This window comes from Coregonus lavaretus (genome assembly GCF_964263955.1).
Source record: "Coregonus lavaretus genome assembly, contig: HAP1_SCAFFOLD_3123, whole genome shotgun sequence".
Classification (NCBI taxonomy): Eukaryota; Metazoa; Chordata; class Actinopteri; order Salmoniformes; family Salmonidae; genus Coregonus; species Coregonus lavaretus.
Genome location: NW_028164232.1, coordinates 46,129 through 57,500, shown reverse-complemented (window position 1 = coordinate 57,500; position 11,372 = coordinate 46,129). Strand labels below are relative to the sequence as shown.

Sequence of the window (11,372 nt, the reverse complement as noted above, 5' to 3'; positions counted from 1 at the left end):
CCTACTCCTCAGTTTCGTATTAAAGCACGAAGATTTGTTAATAATATGACCACCCTACCTTCAATTATTGGTCTTCAATTACTGTGATTATCAAATCAAATCAAATGTTATTTGCCACATGTGCTGAATACAACAGGTGTAGACATTACAGTGAAATGCTTACTTACAAGCCCTTAACCAACAATGCATTTTTTAACGTTTTTATTTTTTAAAGTGTTAAGTAAAAAAAAATTAAAGCAAATAACTAAATAGCAGCAGTAAAATAAAATAACAGTAGGGAGGCTATAAACAGGGGGGTACCAGTGCAGAGTCAATGTGCGGGGGCACCGGCTAGTCGAGGTAATTGAGGTAAAATGTACATGTGGGTAGAGTTAAAGTGACTATGCATAGATAATAAACAGAGTAGCAGCAGTGTAAAAGAGGGGGGTGGGGGTGGGGGGGGCAGTGCATATAGTCCAGGTAGCAATGATTAGCTGTTCAGGAGTCTTATGGCTTGGGGGTAGAAGCTGTTGAGAAGCCTTTTGGACCTAGACTTGGCGCGCCGGTACCGCTTGCCGTGCGGTAGCAGAGAGAACAGTCTATGACTAGGGTGGCTGGAGTCTTTGACAATTTTGAGGGCCTGTCTCTGACACCGCCTGGTATAGAGGTCCTGGATGGCAGGAAGCTTGGTCCCAGTGATGTACTGGGCCGTACACACTACCCACCCCTTGCGGTGAATGGGGGCGTGCTCAGTCCTCTTTTTTTTCCTGTAGTCCACAATCATCTCCTTTGTCTTGATCATGTTGAGGGAGAGGTTGTTATCCTGGCACCACACGGCCAGGTCTCTGACCTCCTCCCTACAGGCTGTCTCATCGTTGTCGGTGATCAGGCCTACCACTGTTGGGTCGTCAGAAAACGTAATGATGGTGTTGGAGTCGTGCCTGGCCATGCAGTCATGGGTGAACAGGGAGTACAGGAGGGGACTGAGCACGCACCTCTGAGGGGCCCCAGTGTTGAGGATCAGCGTGGCAGATGTGTTGTTACCTACCCTTAACACATGGGGACGGCCCGTCAGGAGGTCCAGGATCCAGTTGCAGAGGGAGGTGTTTAGTCCCAGGGTCCTTAGCTTAGTGATGAGCTTTGAGGGCACTATGGTGTTGAACGCTGAGCTGCAGTCAATGAACAGCATTCTCACATAGGTGTTCCCCTTGTCCAGGTGGGAAAGGGCAGTGTGGAGTGCAATAGAGATTGCATCATATGTGGATCTGTTGGAGCGGTATGCAAATTGGAGTGGGTCTAGGGTTTCTGGGATAATGGTGTTGATGTGAGCCATGACCAGCCTTTCAAAGCACTTCATGGCTACAGACGTGTGTGCTACGGGTCGGTAGGCATTTAGGCAGGTTATCTTAGTATCCTTGGGCACAGGGACTATGGTGGTCTGCTTGAAACATGTTGGTATTACAGACTCAGTCAGGGACATGTTGAAAATGTCAGTGAAGACACTTGCCAGTTGGTCAGCACATGCTCGGAGTACACGTCCTGGTAATCCGTCTGGCCCTGCGGCCTTGTGAATGTTGACCTGCTTAAAAGTCTTACTCACATCGGCTACGGAGAGCGTGATCACATAGTCATCTGGAACAGCTGGTGATCTCATGCATGCTTCAGTGTTGCTTGCCTCGAAGCGAGCATAGAAGTGATTTAGTTAATCTGGTAGGCTTGTGTCACTGGGCAGCTCGCGGCTGTGCTTCCTTTCGTAGTCTGTAATAGTTTTCAAGCCCTGCCACATCCGACGAGTGTCAGAGCCGGTGTTGTACGATTCAATTTTAGTCCGGTATTGACTCTTTGCCTGTTTGATGGTTCGTCGGAGGGCATAGTGGGATTTCTTATAAGCGTCCGGGTTAGAGTCCCTCTCCTTGAAAGCGGCAGCTCTACCCTTTAACTCAGTGCGGATGTTGCCTGTAATCCATGGCTTCTGGTTGGGGTATGTACGTACGGTCACTGTGGGGACGACGTCATCGATGCACTTATTGATGAAGCGAGTGACTGATGTGGTGTACTCTTCAATGCTATCTGAAGAATCCCGGAACATGTTCCAGTCTGTGCTAGCAAAACAGTCCTGTAGCTTAGCATCTGCATCATCTGACCACTTTTTTATTAACCGAGTCACTGGTGCTTCCTGCTTTAGTTTTTGCTTATAAGCAGGAATCAGGAGTATAGAGTTATGGTCAGATTTGCCAAATGGAGGGCGAGGGAGAGCTTTGTACGCGTCTCTGTGTGTGGAGTAAAGGTGGTCTAGAGTTTTTCTTCCTCTGGTTGCACATTTAACATGCTGGTAGAAATGAGGTAGAACGGATTTAAGTTTCCCTGCATTAAAGTCCCCGGCCACTAGGAGTACTGCCTCTAGATTAGCGTTTTCCTGTTTACTGTAAAACGGCGGCCATTTTCTCCGGCACCACTTCAACAATTATGTATTCCGTACTGCCTAATTTGCATAATATTGCTTTCTAATTTCATACATTTTACTTGTATTTGAATCATCTCTGTATTTTACGTCAGCGCTGAACATTTCATAACAATATGACCCCCCTATCTTGAGATATTGGACAAAAAGTGTTGAATTTAAGATTCCAGACAGATGATTTGGTTCCTTATTGACAATGGATTATCATTGACCAGTCTTCAACCCTTTTGACATTTTCCGATCACTTGAAAATAAGATATCTCAGCAATGGTAAGTCATATCCTCGTGAAATAAAGTGTTCTGTGTTCCTGAGAAGCTGCCCCAAAACATAAAATACAAAGTATAACACCAGAACCAAAGTTTCATTTTGACCCCTATCACAAGTTTATTCCTATTTAGACATGAAATACATATTGCTAAAATGTATTTACATTTGAAAAAGTTGTGACATTTCAATTCAAAAAGTCTAATTCAATGGTTTCATTTCTATCACAGTATTTAAACAGTGTTGTGTTGTATTGTCCTATAGGATAACATTAATACAGTGTTGTATTGTCCTATAGGATAACAGTAATACAGTGTTGTATTGTCCTATAGGATAACATTAATACAGTGTGCAGTTGTCCTATAGGATAACATTAATACAGTGTGATGTTGTCCTATAGGATAACATTAATACAGTGTTGTATTGTCCTATAGGATAACATTAATACAGTGTTGTATTGTCCTATAGGATAACATTAATACAGTGTTGTATTGTTCTATAGGATAACATTAATACAGTGTTGTATTGTCCTATAGGATAACATTAATACAGTGTTGTATTGTCCTATAGGATAACATTAATACAGTGTTGTGTTGTCCTATAGGATAACATTAATACAGTGTTGTATTGTCCTATAGGATAACATTAATACAGTGTTGTATTGTCCTATAGGATAACATTAATACAGTGTTGTGTTGTCCTATAGGATAACATTAATACAGTGTTGTATTGTCCTATAGGATAACATTAATACAGTGTTGTATTGTCCTATAGGATAACATTAATACAGTGTTGTATTGTCCTATAGGATAACATTAATACAGTGTGGTGTTGTCCTATAGGAAAACATTAATACAGTGTTGTGTTGTCCTATAGGATAACATTAATACAGTGTTGTATTGTCCTATAGGATAACATTAATACAGTGTGGTGTTGTCCTATAGGAAAACATTAATACAGTGTTGTATTGTCCTATAGGATAACATGAATACAGTGTTGTATTGTCCTATAGGATAACATGAATACAGTGTTGTATTGTCCTATAGGATAACATTAATACAGTGTTGTATTGTCCTATAGGATAACATTAATACAGTGTTGTATTGTCCTATAGGATAACATTAATACAGTGTGGAGTTGTCCTATAGGATAACATTAATACAGTGTTGTATTGTCCTATAGGATAACATTAATACAGTGTTGTATTGTCCTATAGGATAACATTAATACAGTGTGATGTTGTCCTATAGGATAACATTAATACAGTGTGGTGTTGTCCTATAGGATAACATTAATACAGTGTTGTATTGTCCTATAGGATAACATTAATACAGTGTTGTATTGTCCTATAGGATAACATGAATACAGTGTTGTATTGTCCTATAGGATAACATTAATACAGTGTGATGTTGTCCTATAGGATAACATTAATACAGTGTTGTATTGTCCTATAGGATAACATTAATACAGTGTGGTGTTGTCCTATAGGATAACATTAATACAGTGTTGTATTGTCCTATAGGATAACATTAATACAGTGTTGTATTGTCCTATAGGATAACATGAATACAGTGTTGTATTGTCCTATAGGATAACATTAATACAGTGTGATGTTGTCCTATAGGATAACATTAATACAGTGTGGTGTTGTCCTATAGGAAAACATTAATACAGTGTTGTATTGTCCTATAGGATAACATTAATACAGTGTGATGTTGTCCTATAGGATAACATTAATACAGTGTTGTATTGTCCTATAGGATAACATTAATACAGTGTTGTATTGTCCTATAGGATAACATTAATACAGTGTGGTGTTGTCCTATAGGATAACATTAATACAGTGTTGTATTGTCCTATAGGATAACATTAATACAGTGTTGTATTGTCCTATAGGAAAACATTAATACAGTGTTGTATTGTCCTATAGGATAACATGAATACAGTGTTGTATTGTCCTATAGGATAACATTAATACAGTGTTGTATTGTCCTATAGGATAACATTAATACAGTGTTGTATTGTCCTATAGGATAACATTAATACAGTGTTGTATTGTCCTATAGGATAACAGTAATACAGTGTTGTGTTGTCCTATAGGATAACAGTAATACAGTGTTGTGTTGTCCTATAGGATAACAGTAATACAGTGTGGTGTTGTCCTATAGGATAACATTAATACAGTGTTGTGTTGTCCTATAGGATAACATTAATACAGTGTTGTATTGTCCTATAGGATAACATTAATACAGTGTTGTATTGTCCTATAGGATAACATTAATACAGTGTTGTATTGTCCTATAGGATAACATTAATACAGTGTTGTATTGTCCTATAGGATAACATTAATACAGTGTTGTATTGTCCTATAGGATAACAGTAATACAGTGTTGTGTTGTCCTATAGGATAACAGTAATACAGTGTTGTGTTGTCCTATAGGATAACAGTAATACAGTGTTGTGTTGTCCTATAGGATAACAGTAATACAGTGTTGTATTGTCCTATAGGATAACATTAATACAGTGTTGTGTTGTCCTATAGGATAACATTAATACAGTGTTGTGTTGTCCTATAGGATAACATTAATACAGTGTGGTGTTGTCCTATAGGATAACATTAATACAGTGTTGTATTGTCCTATAGGATAACAGTAATACAGTGTTGTATTGTCCTATAGGATAACATTAATACAGTGTTGTGTTGTCCTATAGGATAACATTAATACAGTGTGGTGTTGTCCTATAGGATAACATTAATACAGTGTTGTATTGTCCTATAGGATAACAGTAATACAGTGTTGTGTTGTCCTATAGGATAACAGTAATACAGTGTTGTATTGTCCTATAGGATAACATTAATACAGTGTTGTGTTGTCCTATAGGATAACATTAATACAGTGTTGTATTGTCCTATAGGATAACATTAATACAGTGTTGTATTGTCCTATAGGATAACAGTAATACAGTGTTGTATTGTCCTATAGGATAACAGTAATACAGTGTTGTGTTGTCCTATAGGATAACAGTAATACAGTGTTGTATTGTCCTATAGGATAACATTAATACAGTGTTGTGTTGTCCTATAGGATAACATTAATACAGTGTTGTATTGTCCTATAGGATAACATTAATACAGTGTTGTATTGTCCTATAGGATAACAGTAATACAGTGTTGTATTGTCCTATAGGATAACATTAATACAGTGTTGTATTGTCCTATAGGATAACAGTAATACAGTGTTGTATTGTCCTATAGGATAACATTAATACAGTGTTGTATTGTCCTATAGGATAACATTAATACAGTGTTGTATTGTCCTATAGGATAACATTAATACAGTGTTGTATTGTCCTATAGGATAACAGTAATACAGTGTTGTATTGTCCTATAGGATAACAGTAATACAGTGTTGTGTTGTCCTATAGGATAACAGTAATACAGTGTTGTGTTGTCCTATAGGATAACATTAATACAGTGTTGTATTGTCCTATAGGATAACAGTAATACAGTGTTGTATTGTCCTATAGGATAACATTAATACAGTGTGGTGTTGTCCTATAGGATAACAGTAATACAGTGTTGTATTGTCCTATAGGATAACATTAATACAGTGTTGTATTGTCCTATAGGATAACAGTAATACAGTGTTGTATTGTCCTATAGGATAACATTAATACAGTGTGGTGTTGTCCTATAGGATAAGAGATGCGGCTAAGACACACAAGCTGGTGGAACAGGAGTTAGCCCATGCTGTCAACGCTAGTGCCCTGGTCCTGACTGAAGCCTTCCCCTCCAAACCTTCCAGTCCTGAGGTAAGACCACTCTGGAGGTCTAAAACTACAGTTCCCATTATCCCTTTCCTGATCAACATACTTTATTTCAACAGTATTCAAATAAAAATGATGATGTATTAGAGTTTGTGTGTGTTGACCATGTGTGTTCAGTGCTTGCGCCTTTTCTAATTTCTTTACGTCTCTGAACATCAAAATATAATTGGTAAAATGCAGAGGAGGCTGGTGTGAAGCGCTATAGGAGGACGGGCTCATTGTAATGGTTGGAATGGCATAAATGGAACAGAGTCACACATGTGGTTTCCATATGTTGGATACCGTTCCATTTATTCCATTCCAGCCATTACAATGAGCCCGTCCTCCTATAGCTCCTCCCACCAGCCTCCTCTGGTAAAATGGGCTTGATAACTCCCCATGTTGAAATGTTGTCCTCACCAGTTCTCTGTGCTCTTCAGTGTCTGAGTCGCAGTACAGCAGTGGAGATCGTGAACAGCAGTAAAGTCCTGCAGCTGGAGACCAGGATGCTGCTGGAGGGGAAACTACTGGTATACCATAACCCCCAGCACCACACATGACCCTGGTTCACAGTACAGGACCAACCCCAACTGCACTGCCCTGGTTCAGATAATATAGTGAATTAGTAAACAGACCAACCCAGTACAGATTGTCTAATTGGTTCGGTTCTGTTTGGCTCAGTAGTTAACAGACCAACCCAGTACAGATGATCTAATTGATTTGGCTCAGTAGTGTGGAAAAGGTTTCTAATAGTATGTCTTTGTGTTATCTATCTCTCTCCTCCCTCTCTCCTCCCTTTCTCCTCACACCTCTTTCCTCCCCTCTCTCCCCCCTCTTCCCCCCCCCCTCTCTCCTCCCTCCTCCCTTCCTCCCTCCCTCCCTCCCTCCTCCCCTCCCCTCCCCTCCCTCTATTCTCCCCCTTCCTCCCTCTCTCCTCCCCCCTCTCTCTGTTTCAGTTAGACTCTCCCCAGGAAGAGGACCTCCTCTCTAGTCTCAGCAGTCTGAGCGCTGAACTCCACAAGCTAGACGACATACACTGGATCTGCCCTGCCATGCACTGCTCTGAGGAGGAGGCTGTGAGTGTGTGTTCACAATCAAAAACAGCAGCAGTCATTTTTATTCAACCACACCACTTTATCTCCTTCCTCCCTCTCTCCTCCCTCTCTCTCCCCCTTCCTCTCTCTCCTCCCTCTCTCTCCTTCCTCTCTCTCCTCCCTCTCTCTCCCCCTCTCTCCCCTCTCCTCCCTCCCTCTCCCCCGCTCTCCCCTCCCTCTCCCCCTCTCTCCCCTCCATCTCCCCTCTCCACCTTCCCTCTCTCTCCCCCTTCCTCTCTCCTCCCTCTCTCTCCTCCCTCTCTCTCCCCTCTCTCCTCCCTCTCTCCCCCTCCCTCTCTCCCCCTTCCTCTCTCCTCCCTCTCTCCCCCTTCCTCTCTCCCCCCTCCCTCTCTCCTCACTCTCGCTCCCCCTCATCTCCCCTCTCCTCCCTCCCTCTCCCCCTCTCTCCCCTCCATCTCCCCTCTCCTCCCTCCCTCTCCCCCTCTCTCCCCTCCATCTCCCCTCTCCACCTTCCCTCTCTCTCCCCCTCCCTCTCTCCTCCCTCCCTCTCTCCCTCCCTCTCTCCTTCCTCTCTCTCCCCTCTCATCCATCTCTCTCTCTCCAGGACTCTGTGAGGGTGAGCAGTAAGAGCAGTATGAAGCTGAAGATGATGCCCAAGGTGAAGAGGGAGAGAGAGAAGCTCCACAAGCAGAGGTCCAATAGCTCTCTGCCGGGTAAGGATACAGGCCAGTCCCCCTGCTTTGAGGCCTGGAGGACAATAGGAAACTGGGCAGCCATTTTGGTTTTAACACAGGCATTTTTGGTCTAAGGCCCATTGTTGCATGGCAACCAAGAGTAAGAACTTCATTATTGTCTGGGGATTTTCTTACCAACCCTGGTCAAATATATGTGGAATTATGAATAACTTGGTGTTGGTCCACATAGGGCGGCAGGTAGCCTTGCGGTTAGAGCGTTGGGCCAGTAACCAAAAGGTTGCTAGTTCGAATCCCTGAGCCATCAAGGTGAAACATCTGTCTGTGCCCTTAAACCCAAATTGCGCCAGCTGTAGATAATGGCAGACCCTGGCTGTGACCCCACTCTCAGGGAGAGTTGGGATGTGCAAAAAAACAAATGTCCAATTTCCACATGCATATTAGTACACACTTGTACATGTGTGAAAAAGGACAAATATAAGCACCCACCAAATTATTGTTCTACTTAATTTGATTATCAAGTACGATCAAATATACTGTATAAAACAAATGGTGGACTATTGTTGTTATTGTCTGTTTGTCTCCAACAGGATCTTGGGATATTAAAGGTGGTGCATGTGAACTTAACGAGAAGGCTTAACGAGGTACACCCATCACCATGGCTACCAGGGGGAGGACAGGGATGTCGCCCTCTTCTTCCTACGGGATGGGGGCTTTACCTACCGAGGGGTGAGGAGGACAAAATGATTCCACGACCCTCCCGCCTTTCAGCTATCACCTCCCCCCTTGACTCTCAATGTTCTCCATTTTGAAATTAGGGAGGAGTTGTTTTTAACTAGGGGGCGTGGCTTTGCGTCCTATCACTGTTTGGGCTTCTGTTATTGGTTCTGTTTGGCCTGCTGACCCAGGAGGTGGGCGTGGCTTCTTAAGGCAGAATCCAGCCAATCAGAGGAGAGGAGAAGAGATGGTCTCTTAGCAACTTTTGTTTCCTTTACGACGCAATGTGTTTACGTAGGCGGAGCTCTCCTTTGCATGACGTGAGCAGCCATTTTGTTTTTATTCTTAGATAACTCTTCTTTTTGGGAGGCGTTTACGCTACTCTTCTTGACTTTCGCGACAACTTACAGGACTTTTTCGTTTCCTCAAGAAATCTGAAGAAGACTTTGCTTTCTGTTCCTATCGCCGTAAGAACAAAAATGTCAATGAACAACAACAATGGAAACATCTCATCTTATTCTCACCTACTGAACTGGAGACTCTTAAATGTAAAACAAATATACTATTGCAGAGTCACATTGAGGAATGTACTACATGTGGACTTGTATTACCGTATTACCTTGTGAATATTGGTGGGATGACGGGTCTACATGTGACTTATTCAATGGCCAGATACTACGGTACTTACGGTAGCTACTTACTGTAATACCCAAGCCACTATGACCATCGGATGTCTCCATCCCTGCATGCATGCCTTCCACTCTTAACCATCCTATGAGATGGAAGACGTAGCCCCTAGACACTGATCTAAGGTCAAGATTAGAATTAGGGGAGGGAAATCTGATCCTAGGTCTGTAGTTAGGACTAACTTTCACCATGAGCGTATACATTCCCTAACGATCTCAATGGAATATATATATATATATATATATATATATTCTCTTGTAGAAATTCGGTAACGCTTTATTCGAAGACACTTCTATAGACTGCTTGTACCATGTTAATAGATAGTTCATGACTTACGTTATTAATTTTAGTAAATGGATACAACATTTATTACAACGTCCTGTAATATCGTGAACATTTATTTAATCAATTTAAATGCTGAACAAGCTTTAAATGATGGTGTTTATAGTCAGTCAGATAAAGTGTTAGCTATATGAATGTGCTTCTGTACCAATAGCATGCTGCTCTCATAAATAGAGGCTTTAATGAGGTCCCTGTACATGTGTGGAAAGTTTCGTACCGAGCGCAGTGGTTTTAAATGACATACGACGAGTGTGTGTGTGTGTGCAAACGACACTGTGTGTGTCGTTCATTTTACTGTGTCGTTCAAGTTTACTGTATGTTGCCTTGCACTTTACAAAGCCAAACTTAAAGAACACTGATTGTGTTGTAAAGTGACCTTTCACTTGTGGTTTTTATTGCTATGACAACGGTCCCTCTCCGTCCTATTTATGACAAATCTATACAGAGATCAATGTGTGTTAAAATGTAATATACAATATAACCAAACAAATGTTAAAAGATATAGATAGATAGATAGATAGATAGATAGATAGATAGATAGATAGATAGATAGATAGATAGATAGATAGATAGATAGATAGATATCAGTACCAGTCAAAAGTTTGGACACACCTACTCATTCAAGGGTTTTTACATTGTAGAATAATAGTGAAGACATCAAAACTATGAAATAACACATATGGAATCATGTAGTAACCAAAAAAGTGTTAAACAAATCTAAATGTATTTAATATTTTAGATTCTTCAAATAGCCACCCTTTGCCTTGATGACAGCTTTGCACACTCTTGGCATTCTCTCAACGAGCTTCACCTGGAATGCTTTTCCAACAGTCTTGAAGGAGTTCCCACATATGCTGAGCACTTGTTGGCTTCTTTTCCTTCACTCTGCGGTCCAACTCATCCCAAACCATCTCAAATGGGTTGAGGTCGGGTGATTGTGGAGGCCAGGTCATCTGATGCAGCACTCCATCACTCTCCTTCTTGGTCAAATAGCCCTTACACAGCCTGGAGGTGTGTTGGGTCATTGTCCTGTTGAAAAACAAATGATAGTCCCACTAAGCGCAAACAAGATGGGATGGCGTATCGCTGCATAATGCTGTGGTAGCCATGCTGGTTAAGTGTGCCTTGAATTCTAAATAAATCACTGACAGTGTCACCAGCAAAGCACCCCCACACCATCACACCTCCTCCATGATTCACGGTTGGAACCACACATGCGGAGATCATCCGTTCACCTACTCTGCGTTTCACAAAGACACGGCGGTTTGAACCAAAAATCTCCCATTTGGACTCATTTTTTAGATCCACTGGTCTAATGTCCATTGCTCGTGTTTCTTGGCCCAAGCAAGTCTCTTCTTCTTATTGGT

General features: G+C 41.4%; 1 protein-coding gene across 1 annotated transcript in view; it reads left to right on the top strand.

The window, feature by feature from the left end:
• Window positions 1-9,723, top strand: part of LOC311117298 (diacylglycerol kinase delta-like) — a gene marked incomplete at its 5' end in the record, with an annotated part of 19,817 nt that extends 10,094 nt beyond the window's left edge. Inside the window, 5 exons of the mRNA XM_084192266.1 lie at window positions 6,404-6,518; window positions 6,953-7,042; window positions 7,469-7,588; window positions 8,172-8,280; window positions 8,850-9,723. Coding sequence (XP_084048392.1) covers window positions 6,404-6,518; window positions 6,953-7,042; window positions 7,469-7,588; window positions 8,172-8,280; window positions 8,850-8,899 — 484 coding nt within the window. The remainder of the gene's footprint in view (window positions 1-6,403; window positions 6,519-6,952; window positions 7,043-7,468; window positions 7,589-8,171; window positions 8,281-8,849) is intronic.
• Between the last annotated feature and the right edge of the window lie 1,649 nt (window positions 9,724-11,372).